This window comes from Arvicola amphibius, chromosome 4 (assembly GCF_903992535.2).
Source record: "Arvicola amphibius chromosome 4, mArvAmp1.2, whole genome shotgun sequence".
Classification (NCBI taxonomy): Eukaryota; Metazoa; Chordata; class Mammalia; order Rodentia; family Cricetidae; genus Arvicola; species Arvicola amphibius.
Window position 1 is genome coordinate 90,520,922 of NC_052050.1, and position 16,127 is coordinate 90,537,048.

The 16,127-nt window shown below is 49.3% G+C and overlaps 1 protein-coding gene across 19 annotated transcripts in view; it reads left to right on the top strand.

Annotated features, from left to right (window-relative positions):
- Positions 1-16,127, top strand: part of Mapk8ip3 (mitogen-activated protein kinase 8 interacting protein 3) — a 42,779-nt gene that overhangs the window by 24,134 nt on the left and 2,518 nt on the right. For 6 of the 19 annotated variants that reach the window (XM_038326099.2, XM_038326111.2, XM_038326101.2 and 3 more), the window contains 22 exons: positions 1,124-1,370; positions 2,276-2,378; positions 2,889-3,010; positions 6,285-6,296; positions 7,039-7,056; positions 8,124-8,181; positions 8,780-8,932; positions 9,510-9,591; positions 10,486-10,616; positions 10,821-10,877; positions 10,965-11,135; positions 11,923-12,049; positions 12,648-12,743; positions 12,856-13,014; positions 13,650-13,815; positions 14,423-14,605; positions 14,682-14,871; positions 14,977-15,096; positions 15,181-15,261; positions 15,344-15,411; positions 15,547-15,695; positions 15,863-16,034. In XM_038326099.2, the coding sequence (XP_038182027.1) occupies positions 1,124-1,370; positions 2,276-2,378; positions 2,889-3,010; positions 6,285-6,296; positions 7,039-7,056; positions 8,124-8,181; positions 8,780-8,932; positions 9,510-9,591; positions 10,486-10,616; positions 10,821-10,877; positions 10,965-11,135; positions 11,923-12,049; positions 12,648-12,743; positions 12,856-13,014; positions 13,650-13,815; positions 14,423-14,605; positions 14,682-14,871; positions 14,977-15,096; positions 15,181-15,261; positions 15,344-15,411; positions 15,547-15,695; positions 15,863-16,034 (2,665 nt within the window). The remainder of the gene's footprint in view (positions 1-1,123; positions 1,371-2,275; positions 2,379-2,888; positions 3,011-6,284; positions 6,297-7,038; positions 7,057-8,123; positions 8,182-8,779; positions 8,933-9,509; positions 9,592-10,485; positions 10,617-10,820; positions 10,878-10,964; positions 11,136-11,922; positions 12,050-12,647; positions 12,744-12,855; positions 13,015-13,649; positions 13,816-14,422; positions 14,606-14,681; positions 14,872-14,976; positions 15,097-15,180; positions 15,262-15,343; positions 15,412-15,546; positions 15,696-15,862; positions 16,035-16,127) is intronic. The other 13 variants (XM_038326100.2, XM_038326112.2, XM_038326105.2 and 10 more) reach the window with 7 other exon arrangements.

Genomic DNA, 16,127 nt, shown 5'->3' on the forward strand with positions numbered 1-16,127 from the left:
GATGCATGCTAGGGCCTGGCATTGACCCAGTGAGTTGAGCAGAGGCACCCACAAAAGGGCACCAGCTCTGACCTGTGAGACTCAGGCGTACACTATTTAGTTCATATCTCTGCGTTTACCCAGTTCTATCCATATACTTCTATTTCTTCATTACACCCTGGTGAACATCCTCCCCAACAGAACACTCTTCTGAAGACATGCCTACTTTCTGGAAGACAAGACTCTAGAAGCCAGTACAATGCATCATACCTGTGATGTTTAGTCATTTTCCTTGGCCTTCCCAACAGAGAAGCAAAGGGTTCTGAAGGCCAGTTGCTTCCTAGAATGACCAGAGCATCTACTCGGGTCCATGTCATATACATTCATCAATATTAGTTAATAGAGGAATGTTTGGGGACAATTTTTATTGAAATTCTCTAATAGCATAAAAAATGTTTGCTTCCTGTTTCAGTTGAAGTGCCTTTGCACTTCAGTGAGTGCTTTATTTTTTCCCTCACAAGATGTATAAGGTTAGCAGCAGGCTTCTATAAGAGCCTGGTTCCTTCCAGAACAGTGCTCTTTTTATTAAAGCAAAATTTGCATTGCCGTTCAGGGCTAAACTTTGGTTCAACTGATGTGTGGAAGAAGTACTCAGGATCTGCTTAGTGGAAGTCCCAGCCACAGTCAGAGGAACACTGTGGTCCTCTCTGCCACTGTCCTCAGCCAGGGCTGAGCATTCATCACCCAGGGCCAGGTAGCAACTCTTATCCCTAGGTACAGCCTTTTTGCCCCATGCTGGTCTGCCATTGGTTTCCGACCACCCTACAACTGCAAAGGTCACCTCCTGTGTCTTCCGCCATGTCTTCTGTGTGGCGTCACTCATGATTGTGCTGGACTGTCCTATGGCAGATGTTGTACTCTGAACTTGTGGCTGCTTCTGGAAGATCAGAGGCAGATATGAGTGAGCATCATTGTTCAGGAGTAACTAGGCCAAAAGGAGACTCCTGCCTCTGCAGGTGGACACAGTGTTGTTTGGTCATAGTCATGTAACAGAGAAGCAGAGCCATGGGGTCTCAACAGCCACTCTAACCATAGCACAATGGCCTACTGTGATGTTCTTTCTCCTTTCTCTGTTTGGCTCTAGTGTCCAAATGATGAGATGTCTGAGTCAGGCCAGTCCTCAGCAGCTGCTACTCCCAGTACCACAGGTACCAAGTCCAACACACCCACGTCCTCCGTGCCCTCAGCAGCAGTTACACCACTCAATGAGAGCCTACAGCCCCTGGGGGATTATGGCAGTGTCACAAAGAACAACAAGAGGGCTCGAGAGAAGCGCAACAGCCGCAACATGGAGGTCCAGGTCACCCAGGAGATGCGGAACGTCAGCATCGGTATGTAGTCTGTCCAGTGTACTACCTGTCCAATGCACAACCAGCCATCCCATCACTGGGGAAGGTCACATACCTGCTGCCCACACCTGGGAGGTGTTTCTTCCTCTTTGGGTTTTAACTTGAGCAAATATAATAGCTAAGGCTTCCATAACAAGTACCACAGGTAGGCAGTTTAAATAGCTGTCCTAGAAGTAGGATGACTAGGAAGGTGCAGACAGGCCTACTCTGTGCAGAGGTCCTCCTTTCTGGGCTTACAGAGCGCCACCTCCTTGTGTCTTCATGGTATCTGTCCTTTGATAGAAGGACCCCTGTTGAGTAAGGTGAGCCAAGTGGCCTCCTTTTACCTTGGTCACAACCTTAAGGACCAGACTCCAAGCTGAGCATGGTGGCATACACATGTAATCCTAGCTCTTGGGAGGTTGAGGTGGGAGGATCAGAAGTTTAAGACTAGCCTAGGGCATATGAGACTCTATCTCAAAAATAAAGTAAATATTAAATGATCCAGTTTTCACCAGGTGGTAGTGGTGTACTCCTTTGATGCCAACACTCAGGAGAGTTAAAGGCAAGCCTGGCCTACAAATCAAGTTGTAGGATGGCCAGGGCAACCCAGAGAAACCCTGTCTGGAAAAACAAAACAAACAACAATGCCCAGTTTCAAATGCTGTCACACAGGGCTGGGAGTGGAATCTACCCTCAGCAGTGTGTATCTATTTTGGGTCTTGCTCCCTAGACTCCCATAGTCCTGGAGTCTCCTTCTACCTGACCAGTATGAGGAGAACTCTTTTGTGACAGTCCTGTGTAGTGGAAACTAGTGTGGATTCTAAAGATGCAGGCCAGGTAGCCTTTATGGATAGGGCAGAGGCTTCAGGTTGTCCCTGACACCAGGTTTCCTGTGTTCTGTGCAGGTATGGGCAGCAGTGACGAATGGTCTGATGTTCAAGACATTATCGACTCTACCCCAGAGCTGGATGTCTGTCCGGAAACCCGTCTGGACCGCACAGGAAGCAGGTGCTCACTCAGCTAGGCCTTGGATGAGATTCAGAGTGCCTTTGGGGGAGGGGATAAGGTGTCATTATACCCAGTGCAGGGTTGTCATTGACTAGGTATATCAGTCAGCTTCCTATCTCTGTGGCAAAATAGTGAGTTCCAGAACAGCTGGGGCTGTTGCAGAGGACCCTTGTCCCCCAAAAAACAAAACAAAAAGTTGATTTTTGACTTACACCTTCAAGTTTCAGGGCTTTGGCTTTTGGGGCTGTGGTAACAGTGTTTATGAAGGAAGCATGAGGTGAGAAGGTTGCCTACTTTATGGAGCCTAGAACATGGAGGAAGGGCTGAGGTCCTACTAGGACCTTGAAATGCATACCCTCTGTAATCTCATTTCCTCCCACTAAGCCCCGCTTCCTAAGTTTATCTGGGCTTTTGGAGACATTTGCTTTGCAGACTCTAACACAGGCTTGGAGGGTTGCTGCCAGGTGGTTCTGCAGTGCTGTTCCTAACTGCTCTTTCTGTGTATCCCAGCAGCCCAACCCAGGGAATTGTAAACAAAGCTTTTGGCATCAACACTGACTCCCTGTATCATGAACTATCTACAGCAGGATCTGAGGTCATCGGTGATGTGGATGAGGGAGCTGACCTCCTAGGTAAACACAGCCTATCACCTATGACTCTTTGACACATGGACTCTGTTAATTTTGTTGTTGTTTTGTTTTGTTTTGTTTTGTTTTTAACTTATGATGAAGGGCGTTTTGCTCCTTTGGACTGAGGACTTTTATTTCATAATCTTACTAAGGTAAAATCTTTATTCTATGAATATCCCCTAAAGTCTGTGTTTATAGTTTTTAATTTATTCAAGAGTTATACTCCTGGCATTTGATGTCCCCTGAATATGGGCAGCTGAGTGTTAGGAGTAGTGCCACACTGGGAAAAGCTCTAGATCTTGGGTAGCAGTTCTAGCACACACCATGGCTGTCATTCCTGGGTGACTCCGGGGCCACCCCTCTATGTACTAGGAAAAGGGACAGGCTTTTCCCACAGGTCTCCACATCCAGTTCTAAGCAAATTAGGACCCTGCTACTGCTTCTCATTGCTCCACAGGGGGCAGCAGCTCTGGCTAGGGCTGCCACCTCACAGTCAGGTAGTGAAGGGTGGAAGTTCACATACATGGGAGCACAGGGAATGGTCTTTGAGGTGCCTGTGACAGCCAGGTTATGAGCTTATTTATGTAGCTGACTCTGTGGCAGCAGACAGCCAGGGTGATGGTGTTTGTTCTAGGGAAGTGGGCATCAGCGTACTATTCCGCCACAGCAAAGGCATATTTCCCTGTGTGTTGCTGTGCATCTCTAACTCTCCTGTCATTTCTATGGGACAGTGGTCACCCTGAGCTAAGGTTGTCATGAGACCCACTTTTGGTGGTTTAGAGCCTTTTTATGTAGGAATGCAGAAGTCAGATGGGTCATAAGGAGCTCAGGCAGGATTCACTACTGCAGTCTGAGTACCGTACCCAGTGACTTACTATGGTGACCAAGTTCTGGAGGAATGAGCTAAAGGCCATCTCCTCTACTTAGACATCCACCCAATGGCCCTTCTGGCTTGTGGCCACAGCCACTTGTGTGGTTTTAAAGATGGTATGGCACAGATAGGATCCAGTGAGTAAGCACACCTGAGCAACGTATGTAGCTATACAGACACATCTCGTTAGCTCTCTGAGCATCTCATAGGCAGGAGAGAGAGAGATGCTATATTCTCACAAACACAGCCTTAGGTCATTAGATAAATGCTGCTTTGGATCATCAGCTGGGATAACAGTGGCAAGCTGTCTGCCCAGGAGTCCTGGCTTCCAGCTCTGTGTATCTCAGCAGCGAAGGTGGTAAAAGTGACTGTCTGGCATACACTGTATCTATCAAACAGAAGTTATAACATACACTATTTTCAAAAGCTCATTTTACAAAAAAAAGCTGCAAATTAAACTATAACATGCCAGTTACTGTTTACATGTACACATGCAAGGCTTCAGAAATGCCAAGGAAAACACAGACAGAATGGATGTTTTAAGAGTAGGAAGTAGCATGGTAACCTCTGCTCACACTGTCTGCTGGGTACGTCACACCGTGCACCTTAAGGGGATTATGTTTCTCATGTACAGATAAGGAAACTGATGCTCAGAGAAGCCAAGCAGTTCCCCTATATCACTTAGAGCAATCTGAATTGTGACATGCAGACCCAATCTGTGTCATTCTGGTGTACAGTGATAGGATTCATTCTTTCTGTAGCAGACTGTTCAGTATAGTAACCAGTTCTAGATGTCTAGAAACAGCTCTTCTTGAGAAGTAGACAAGCTTGTGTAAGAGGATGGGGTCAGAGATGTTTGGTCTAACACGAGCTCCACTCCATATGGTAATAAAATGTCTGATCTTAAACCATAAAACAAATAAATTCTAGGTTGCTCAAATATTTAAACAAAAACACAAGGGCAGTAGAGTTAAGAAAGGATATTGGAGAGTATTTCCGAGTCTCTACAAAACCAACAGAGGAAATGTCCACACATCTGACTGTGATAAGAGTATGTGTGTGCACTTAGAATGCAGTCCAGTGGTAGAACACGTGCTTAGCAGGAACCAGTTTGATCTGCAGCACTCAGAACAAAAGAAAAGGGCAAGAAAGTTATGGGAGTGTTCTTTACAATTAAAACAAATCAAGTTCAGTAGAAAACTGGCAAAGAATAAATTAGAAAATCACAGGTGATATAAAAGCAACTCAGCTTCAGGATTAATGAAAGTGAAAATTAATCAAGAGTTGTAGATCATGGCAGGGAGCTGGTGCTGCCCTGCTTCCTGTAGGAAGCTCTGCAGGAGGTGTGAACCAATACCTGCGGAACAGCAGGTAGACGGGACACAAGTTCTCTGGTGATCTGTACCAGTGTGTCCTGGAGAATGATGGGCATGCAGAATGATGAATGCCTTTTGTGTGACAGGAAAAGACAGTGATGAGCAAGTGATGCAGACACCCAACGTGCTCTGAGTTTCCTGATGCATCACCTGCCTGGGAGAATGGGTAGTGTGGGGTGTTTGTCTAGAGAGGTGTGAGGAGAGGGTTGCTACTTCTGAACTGGTACTCTGCTTTATTTACAGTTCTATGATAAACATTACTTATGTAATCAAATAGGTTTTCATGCTGCTTTTGTTCCCTGTGTAGTACACAAGCAGAACAGAATTCTTTCCTTAAATTTATTAAGAAAAAAAAAAAGTGTTTCCCTACTTTAGTCCCATTTTTTCCTAGCAGTCTGTACTGAAGTGGTCTGTACTTAGTGAGGTCCGTTCAGACCACTCCATGCTCCCCAGCCCCCTACTACTCTTTGGTTTATTTTCTCTTAACAGTGGGGTAATTTCTCCCTTATCCTCATCTTGTCCCTCACTCAAGGTCATGTTCTCCCTCCCTTTAGTCCTGTAAGAACTGGGCTGAACAGGAGACCACTGAATCCAGCCCCAGGTGCAGCCCCCTGTACACCTACAAGCATGGCTTGTTCACTCTGGAGGGCTTCCTTGGTATCCTTTGCTCACCAACGCACACATCCTTCTCTTTACAGGCCATAGTTGTTGAGGTCTGCTGGGTGCTAGCTTACCACTGGGTGGCTACAGATTTCTGGCAGAGCTGAACAAGAACTGGGGTACTCTAGGTCCCTTGGAAAGGGAGGAATGTCCATTTTGGTCTGTCCCTTTAGGGTTTCTGTATCCATGGGATGTGTTGACCTGGACCTGCTGAAGTGTTTTGTTTTTCATGTCCATCAACATAGGAATGGCTGAATCATTGTTGCTTTTTTTTCTTTTAAGTAAGAATTTCTTTATTTGTTGGTTCTAGTTACCAATTGACCTTTGTTGCTTCCTTCCCTGTCTCTCTGCTTCACTGGACGCGGCCCAGGGGAGTTCTCAGGTGTGTATCTCTCCCGTCTGTCTCCATGTGGTCCCCTCTTTCCACTGTGGAGAGCAGCTGGAACAGGGGATGGGGCATACACGTGGGACTCTCCCCTGCCGCTGACCATCCCCAAGGGCTGTGCACACTGACTTCTTATTTCTGTCTGGCTGCTCCAAGCCACTTAGCCCCTATAGCCATGCGCTTTGCTCTCAGCCTGCTATTGCCCAAAATGCCCAGATGGGATTGCTCCACTGATGACTGACAGATTCTTAATATATGACCCCCATCTTCAAGCCTGAAAAGACTTGAGGGCCTGAAGGCCATTTCTGAGGGATCTACAGAGCCCCTAGGAGCATAAGACAGTATACCCCAGAAGTTAAGGGTGCCTGCCATGAGACCCCTGTGCAGTCCACCTGGGTAGCCAAGTTGAACTGCTGTGCATAAGAGGCCCTGAGGCCCACATACGCCTATAATTATGGCCCTTTTGTGTGCTCAATGGCAGCCAAGCCCCTGGGCACAGCTTCTCATTGTGTGGTTTCCTCTGGCCATCTGCTCTAATGTCCACAGATAAAGTTTCAAAGGAGTCTCTGGCTTCATCCAGCCTCCTGCCCTCCTGTCCCCTCTGCTGCCAACTCTAACCCAACCAGAAGTCGTCCCCAACACCCCCCACCTTGCTGTCTACATAGGCTTAACGCGCTTCTTTTCTCTCCCTCCTCCCGTCCTGTTGCCCGTCTCCTGTGGGACTGGGATGCTCCCGTAGTGCGCGATGATTTTTTTGGTAAGGCCAAGGCCCTGCTTAAGTGTCTGCTTTCCTCTTTCTGGCCTCCTTTTTCTGTCTGACATCTTCTCATGCTTCATGAGCCATTTGCTTTGTTCTTCATGGTGGGCCAGTGGCAGTGAATGTGGCTTCAGGATTTCCAGGGACCTCAGACCTGGGGTGCTCCTCACTATAGGATGCCATCTTTCCATTCTGTTTCAGCTGGGGTGGGAAGTGGCCCTCCCTTTAAGCTGCTAGTCACCATGGATAAACCACTGTCAGTCTCTGAGAGGCTCTGTAGGCCCAGGACAGACCTTGTGCCTAGTGGGAAAACAGAGGAGGTCGGAATGGACATCATGCTGACCTGTAACCAGCACTTCACTGTGCCTTTGCTGCTTCAGACAAAAATATGGGGGAAGGCTAACCTGAGGATTAAACTTGGTTCTTTGGGCATTATAGGATATATATTCGGAGAACTCAGTCTGTTGGCAGAAGGGCTGGGTCAGTTTCCCACAAAAAGTCCTGTCCTCACATCCACTCCCTCCCCATGCTTCCTGACCCCACTGCTAAGGGCCAGGTCCTACCAGACTTATATGTAATCTCATGGTGGGCTGCAACTGCAGTAAGCCGCCATTCTTGGGGCAAAAGTTTTCTCTGAATACTGTGCTGTCATCTCTGTCCTTTGTCACAATGCCAACATTTGTTCACCAGTGGGTGGCATTGAAAGGCCTTGGTTCATTGTAGGTATACTATAGAGCTGGAATATGGACGTGGCTAAGGGCAGGGAGTTAAGTGGCATGACGGGCTATTTCAGGGCCTTCTACAAGACTGAATTTCTGATGGGAGCTAGCTAGAAGGATTATCTAGCTCTGTGAGCTCAGGGAAGAGCAGGGCTTTCTCTTGGCTGTAGATGAGGCCAGGGATCTGTCTAGGTCTGACTGCCTCTTCTTTTGGAGCCCAACTATCCTGCAGGTTGGAATGTTAATCCCTCATTTCTTTTCACCTGTTGCTATGGGGCAGAGGCAGGTGCAGTAGATCAAAGTCCACTTGGAGAGGCTCAAGGCCAACCTCACCACCTTTCATTTCAGGAATGGGCAAAGAAGTGGGGAACCTGCTGCTGGAGAACTCGCAGCTTCTAGAGACAAAGTAAGAATCTTCTGTACCATCCGGGTCTGACCCAGGGTTGGGTGGCCCCTGAAATGTGACTGTTACCATCACCTCTGGTGGGAACAACCCATAGGACTCCTGAGTGGTTCCTTCAGAAAGCTGGCTATAAAAAAAAAAAAAAAAAAAAAAAAAAAAAAAAAAAAAAAAAAAAAACTTAAGACTTTAAGCCGGGCGGTGGTGGCGCACGCCTTTAATCCCAGCACTCGGGAGGCAGAGGCAGGCGGATCTCTGTGAGTTCGAGACCAGCCTGGTCTACAAGAGCTAGCTCCAGGACAGGCTCTAAAGCTGCAGAGAAACCCTGTCTCAAAAAAAAAAAAAAAAGAAAGAAAGCTGGCTATAAGGAGCCTTTAGCAAGAATGACTGCTACATTCAATGCTTAGGTCAAAAAGGAGTTCCCATTCTAGACCAGGATCTACCTGCTAGGATGTGTCAAAGGCCTGTACTCCTGATAATCAAAAGACAGAGTATGAGTTTGAAACTAGCCTGAGCTAGTTCTGTCTCAAAACAAATAGAAGTCCTTGTCACAAAAGTATGCAAATGTGTTCTCATTAAGCCCTCATCTTTCTGCCATTTAAAGAAATGCTTTGAATGTGGTGAAGAATGACCTCATTGCCAAGGTTGACCAACTGTCGGGAGAGCAGGAAGTGCTGAAGGGTGAGCTGGAAGCCGCCAAACAAGCCAAAGTCAAACTGGAAAACCGAATCAAAGAACTTGAAGAAGAGCTGAAAAGGTGAGAACAACAGAGACTTGGGTTTCCAAGCTGCCACCTCTCTTTGTCCTTAATAAAGCCATCTTCCACTGGTGACATCTCAGAGCCCCCTGCTGGCCCCTAGCTTCGTGTGATCTCTGCTCAAGGTCCAGCCACTAGGTAGGTCCATTGTCTGCCCCTTGTCTCCTCTCAACTCCTCTGTGCCTTCACCAGGTACAGAATCCTGCTTCATGTGCCTTTCTGGAAATGGTAGTGCCATCCTTAGTTACAGCTTATCCCCAATTCCTTGTTCAGGAATGAGGGGCTGATCAGGCATCAATGGCTACTTAAGCAACCACACTTCTGCTCCACAGCCAAGGTCAAATCCACATGGTCTTTGGAAACCCTGTGCCCTGGTTGTAGCTCCACTGAGATGGGAGGGGCAGTGTAGGGAGGGGCTGTGGGAACTACCTACTCGGGACTTGCCTGACCATCAAGTACCTTGATTCACTCCTTGGGCTTGGATCATCCCCATTTTGGGTAGAGCAGCCAAATGTCTGGGCTGTGGAGCACATTTGGCAGAGCTCTTACCCTGCCTGCTTCTTCCCACATCCTGTAGAGTCAAGTCAGAGGCAGTAATCGCACGCCGTGAGCCCAGAGAAGAGGTGGAGGATGTAAGCAGCTATCTCTGTACAGAATTGGTATATCCACTATTAACCTGTGGGCACGGGTGGGCTGGGAATGGCAGCGCTTCCTAGAATTGCTAATTCTTCTGGGCCCCTCTAACCCCTCACTTGTGACCTCGGAACCCAGTTCATGTCTTCCCACTCCACTGAGTGATTTGATGTCCTCAGTCCCTCCCTACAGTGAGGTAGAGTCATCTTTCCACCTTTTCCCTTTGATGTTTTCTACAGTCCGAGCAGTTTTTACTGTTAACCAAAGAGGCTGCAGAAGCAACACCAGCCATTTGCTATGCATCTGCAGCCTGGGAAATGCAACCAAGTTCTGAGTCTGCACTTTTCCCACACCCAAAATTGGTGCAAGCTAGCATAGTTTGCCTTCCTGTACCATAGCACCTTGACGAGAACAAGCTGGGTACCTTGTAACAGAGCAACACCCGCCACCAGTCATTCATCTGCTTAGTCATTTGGGGCATGTGATGCTCTCTTCCCCCTTGCTCTAGAACTTCCATCTCAGGATAGTCTAGGAGAGGCTGAGAACATGGACTGTGGTCATTTGAATAAGAAAGAGTAGCTAGTTCAGCCCTCAGACCTCTTCATTGTGCATTAACAAAAGCAGATTCTGAGTGGATGGAGCCATGTGCAGAGAGATGACCTGCCTCCTGTGCACTTTCTCCCAACTCCCTGAAGTTCATCCTGCTCAAGCTCAGGGTGCAGCTTGGGAGGGGGGAAGAGTGGCAAAACACATTTGGATTGCCCTGACCCTTTCCCCATGCCCTTGCCACCATCACTTCTCCCCACTTAGATCTTCCTAATTGAACCCCCACCTAGGTGGTAGACATCTCAGAAGGAAGCCATATATGCTTGACTGTCCTGTTGTCCCTTATTGGTGGAACCATCTTCTCCCCTCTGCAGGACAAAATCCCTATGGCCCAGCGCCGACGCTTCACAAGGGTAGAAATGGCCCGAGTGCTCATGGAACGGAACCAATATAAAGAACGACTAATGGAGCTGCAGGAGGCTGTGCGGTGGACTGAAATGATCAGGTGGTCCCTCTGCATTTTTGTGACAGCTCCTGAGCCAGCTCATTGCTCTGGTTGGAGCTATGGCTTCTGAGCTGGGATTATAGAATTACAGCATGTCATGGAGTTGGCTATCCTCCAACACACCTCCTTTCCCCCAGAGGGTTGGGATAGTCTGGAGGGCCCCAGCGTCAGCTGGTTCAGCTCCCCCTTTATCCTTCCTTACAGAGCATCCAGGGAACACCCATCTGTCCAAGAAAAGAAGAAGTCCACTATCTGGCAGTTGTGAGTATTATGCTCTAGGGAGGGAGAAGCTTCTCCCAATCTGCTGTTACTCTACCCGTGGCTCAACTATCTGTGTCTCCATGGCAGCTTCAGCCGCCTCTTCAGCTCATCATCCAGCCCCCCTCCAGCCAAACGGTCCTACCCGTCTGTGAACATTCACTACAAGTCACCTACAGCAGCCGGCTTCAGCCAGCGTCGCAGCCATGCCATGTGCCAGATCTCAGCCGGCAGCCGACCCCTGGAGTTCTTCCCTGATGAGTGGGTGTCCCCAGTCCCCTGCCCCTCCAGCCAACTAAAGGGAGGGGGCCAGGTGTTCTAAGCCCATTCCACTCCATACTTGAAGTTGGAGAACAGAACTTGAATTTGCTGCCCTGTGGGACAGGCATTATCAAGAGCAGGAAAGATGACGTCTTCTCTCTAGGCCCACTACCCTCAGGAAGAACTAGTGCAGGTTTTGTCTGAATCCCTTTTGGCAGGGATTGCAGTTCTTAGGGGCCATTTTCGTAGACCCTGAAGACTATGCTGGGTCCAAGAATACCCCTACCTCCTCTGTGTGGCCTTAGGGTCTGAACACTGCCCCTGAAACATGGTGGTGTATCTTGCTGCCACAGGAACTGTTGCAGGCCACCTTCATGAGTAACCACTGGTAATCTTACCTTGGTTACATTGCAGTTGCTGCCATCTGAGCCCCAGTGCCCACTGAGAGAGCAGGCCCCAAAATAGCTGGAAATGACCTTGTAAGCCCAGGTTCACACCTTACTGGGGGATGTTACCCTATGTTGGATGAGTACGCCATATCCTAGATGTCATTATTCAGTTTTGGGTTGTGAGCCTAGCCTTTAATGGCTGAGCCATCCCTCCAGGCCCACCCTATCCCAGAAAAGGCAAGGGCGGATTCAGGCGGATTCTGCAGGATGAATGGCACACTGCCAGGAAGATCAGTGGGGCTGTGGTTGCCCCAGCCTGACACAAACTGCTCATGTAACCTTCACTCAGTGAGCATAATAACATTGAACACACGTAACCTGTTACTCCTCTCACCCAGTGACTGCACTTCTTCTGCCCGGCGGGAACAGAAGCGGGAACAATATCGCCAGGTTCGTGAACACGTGCGCAATGATGACGGAAGGCTGCAGGCCTGTGGGTGGAGCCTGCCTGCCAAGTACAAGCAGGTAATTGGGACAGAGGGTGGTGTCCAGGTACAGAGAAGGTATTGGGGGGGCATCACCACGGCCCAGCACAGTGGTGGTGCAATGCCAAGAGGCACAGTGTATATGAGAAGTCAGGAGGGTACCCACCTCCTACCTGATATTGGTGGATCTGTAACTCTGAGAGTATTCTAGTTTGCTTTTTGTTGCTATGGTAAAATACTGGCCAGAGCAGCTTGGGTGAAGAACGGGCTTATTAGACTTACACTTCCATCAAGGAAAATTGAAGCAGAAATCACGGAGGAACATTGTTTACTGGCTTATTTTCCATTGCATACTCAACTTGCTTTCTTATACAATCCAGGACCATCTGCCCAAGGTGGCCCCTCTGACACACATGCCTACCAACTAGTCTGATGGGGTCTGAGGTTCCCTATGCCCACATGATTCTATCTTGTGTCAGGTTGACAAAATCTAGCCGGCACAGAAGGCCAAAAGAGCCAGACCCAATGCATTATACACCAAAAACCAATGACAATGACAGTAGGCAAATGACTCGGGCTTCTAAAGACCAGTGTGTCTCCCTTGGCTGCATACCACAGTACCTCCTGCTCTGTTGCAGCTGAGCCCCAATGGAGGCCAGGAAGACAACCGTATGAAAAATGTGCCTGTCCCTGTGTATTGCCGCCCTCTGGTAGAGAAGGACCCCACAATGAAGGTGAGCACTAAGGATCCTGTTCACAGGCCCCAAAGGGGAAAGTGTAGTCTCTATTGCTTTAGCCCCTGGAGGGCCAACAGAGGAGCCAGACCCCAGAACCCTGTCCTTACAGCTTTGGTGTGCTGCTGGTGTCAACCTGAGTGGGTGGAAGCCAAACGAAGAGGACTCTAGCAGTGGAGCCAAGCCCACACCAGGTAGAGATCCTCTGACCTGTGACCGGGAAGTTGAAGGCGAGCCCAAGAGCAGCCACCCATCTCCTGAGAAAAAGAAGGTCAGTGTATTGGTCAAGAATGTGATTTTACTCTACATAAAGTTTCTGGATAGTTCTCTGTAGGTTCAGGCTGAAAGTGACCACACCTTGGTGACAATGTTTCCTTTTTCCTCCATGAGTCTGGGAGAGGAAGAGGCACTACCAGCATTCAAGATGCCATTGCTGCCTCTCTGTAGTCCAGGTTGCCTTCTGGCCTGTGGAGCAGTATGTCTACTGCCCTTGGTCAACAGAAGTCAGGCTTGCAAGAGCCAGGAGAGCCAGGCACATCTTGTGTCATCTGGAAAAATAGGTAGCAGGAGGGACTGCTCACAGGAGAGGCCCAGTGATTTTAGTGATTTTCAGTGAAGCCCAGAACACAGTCACAGCTTGACTTAGCGGCTGTAAGAGTAGCTTCTCTCCAGCCCCCTCTTCCAAAGGTCCTGAGTTCAATTCCCAGCAACCACATGGTGGCTCACAACCATCTGTAATGAGGTCTGGTGCCTTCTTCTGGCCTTCAGGCATACACGCAAACAGAATATTGTATACATAATAAAAATAAATATTTAAAAAAAAAAAAAGAGTAGCTTCTCCAAGTTCATAGCTGCGTCTTAGAAATGAATCAAGATATGATCTCCCTCCAATGTGTTCTGAAACAGGCAAAGGAGGTCCCTGAGGCGGATGCTACCTCCAGTCGGGTATGGATACTCACCAGCACCCTGACCACCAGCAAAGTGGTGATCATTGATGCCAACCAACCAGGCACTGTCGTGGATCAATTCACAGTTTGCAATGCCCACGTCCTATGTGTCTCCAGCATCCCTGGTGAGTTAGGGCTCCCACTGCCAGGTGCTGTCCAACAGCAGGTACTTGTTGCCTGTGGACTGCCCTACAAAGCTGGTGTTTGAGGCGGGTGGTTCTTCCTTTTCAGCCAGTAGGACTGGGATACAGAGTAAATAGGAATTAGAGACCTGGGCATGTGAATAGATGTTTTCACAATGATGTGTGTCAAGTTGCCTTTCTGCATGTGTCCAAGAGAAAGCTCTCCAGGGTACAGGCAAAGGTCCTAGCTTCACCTTCAGCAGCAGTCCCATGACTGCTTAGCCCAGCCCCAGGATAGTGCTGAAGGCCCTGCGGATCTTTGCTTTGAAACCTTACCTATTTACCGAGATGGCCTCTACTCCTTGGAGTTCTTCAGGAGCTTTTCATATGATAGAGCAGAGCATTATTTTTCAGTTCCTTGTGACCTGTAAGCTTGACACTAGACCTGAGAATAGATGTTCCCAGAGGGCCAGGTGTTGCTGTGTGTGGCGACTAGGCTGAGAGCAGAGCCAGCCAAGCAGACAGTTCCCATTCTCCCCTGCCTCTACTGAGATGGAACTCTGGGGTGGCTTTGTGATGTTGGACTGATGGGCTGGGAATTTCTCCCCAGCGGCCAGCGACAGTGACTATCCCCCTGGGGAGATGTTCCTAGACAGTGATGTGAACCCCGAAGACTCAGGTGCTGATGGTGTGCTGGCTGGCATCACTCTGGTGGGGTGTGCTACGCGCTGCAATGTACCACGTAGCAACTGTTCCTCCCGAGGAGACACTCCAGTACTGGACAAGGGGCAGGGTGAGTCCCGGGTAGTCTTCTCCCTACCCACACATTCTCTTTCTCTGCCTTGCCCAGCTTACTTCTCTCTCCACAGGGGATGTGGCAGCCACCGCCAATGGGAAAGTAAACCCATCCCAATCCACAGAAGAAGCCACAGAAGCCACAGAGGTGCCAGACCCTGGTCCTGGCGAGCCAGAAGCAACCACAGTTCGGCCCGGGCCACTCACAGAGCATGTCTTCACTGACCTGGCACCTACCCCACCCTCCAGCACCCAGCCTGCCAGGTAGGCTGCATCAGATGAGAGGAAGGGAGGGTGACAGAGTTCGGCAGGGAGCAAGCACATACTTCTGTGACCCCCACTGTGCTACAGCTACCATTCTTCTTGCAGTGAAAGTGGGCCAGAGCCCAGTGGCAGCATTGTACAGCCTCAGGTGGAGCCCAGTGGGGAGCCCTCTGCAACCACCAGCAGTGCTGCACCCACCATGTGGCTAGGAGCCCAGAATGGCTGGTAGGCAAAGATAAGACACGGGATGTGGTGGGGTGGGGGAGCTCAATGAGCCATGTAAGCTCTGCCTACCTACCTTACCTGCAGGCTCTACGTGCATTCAGCAGTAGCCAACTGGAAGAAGTGTCTGCACTCCATCAAGCTAAAAGACTCTGTGCTGAGCCTGGTGTATGTGACCCCCACTAAGGGATGGGTTTAGGGACTCAAGGGCCCAGCAGCCACAGCCTCTCTCACTGATTTACCATTTCAGGCATGTCAAAGGCCGAGTGCTGGTAGCTCTTGCAGATGGGACCCTGGCTATCTTCCATCGTGGCGAAGGTAAGGCCTGGTGGCTCTTGCAGAGGCAAGCCTAGGGGTTCCTGGGTTCCTGGGTCCATTGGTCCATCCTGAGCCTGGCGGTAGGTCCTCCACACTAACCATGTGACCAGAGCAGGTGTTGTGGGCTCTTTCTAGATGGCCAGTGGGACCTGAGCAACTATCACCTGATGGACCTGGGCCACCCACACCACTCCATCCGTTGCATGGCCGTTGTAGACGACCGAGTCTGGTGTGGCTACAAGAACAAGGTGCATGTCATCCAGCCCAAGACAATGCAGATCGAGGCAAGTGTTAGCCAATGGCCTCCAGTGTGGGGAGGGGCTTCTGCCAGATTGGAGGTTGGGACAAGCAAGTGTATCATTAAGGTGGACCCTGCATCACATCACAGCAGGCCCAGATCCCTTACCTCTCCATTACCCACCCCTGTTGACTGGCTGCCATTAACCAACAGAAATCATTTGATGCCCATCCAAGGCGGGAAAGCCAGGTGCGACAGCTTGCCTGGATCGGTGATGGAGTATGGGTTTCTATTCGCTTGGATTCCACCCTTCGACTCTACCATGCTCACACCCACCAGCACCTGCAGGATGTGGACATCGAGCCATATGTTAGCAAGATGCTGGGTGAGCAGGCATAGTGGGCATATGCCTAAAATCCCAGCACTTGGGAGGTGGAAACAGGAGGATCAGAAATTCAAGGTTGTTTTTAGTTATATA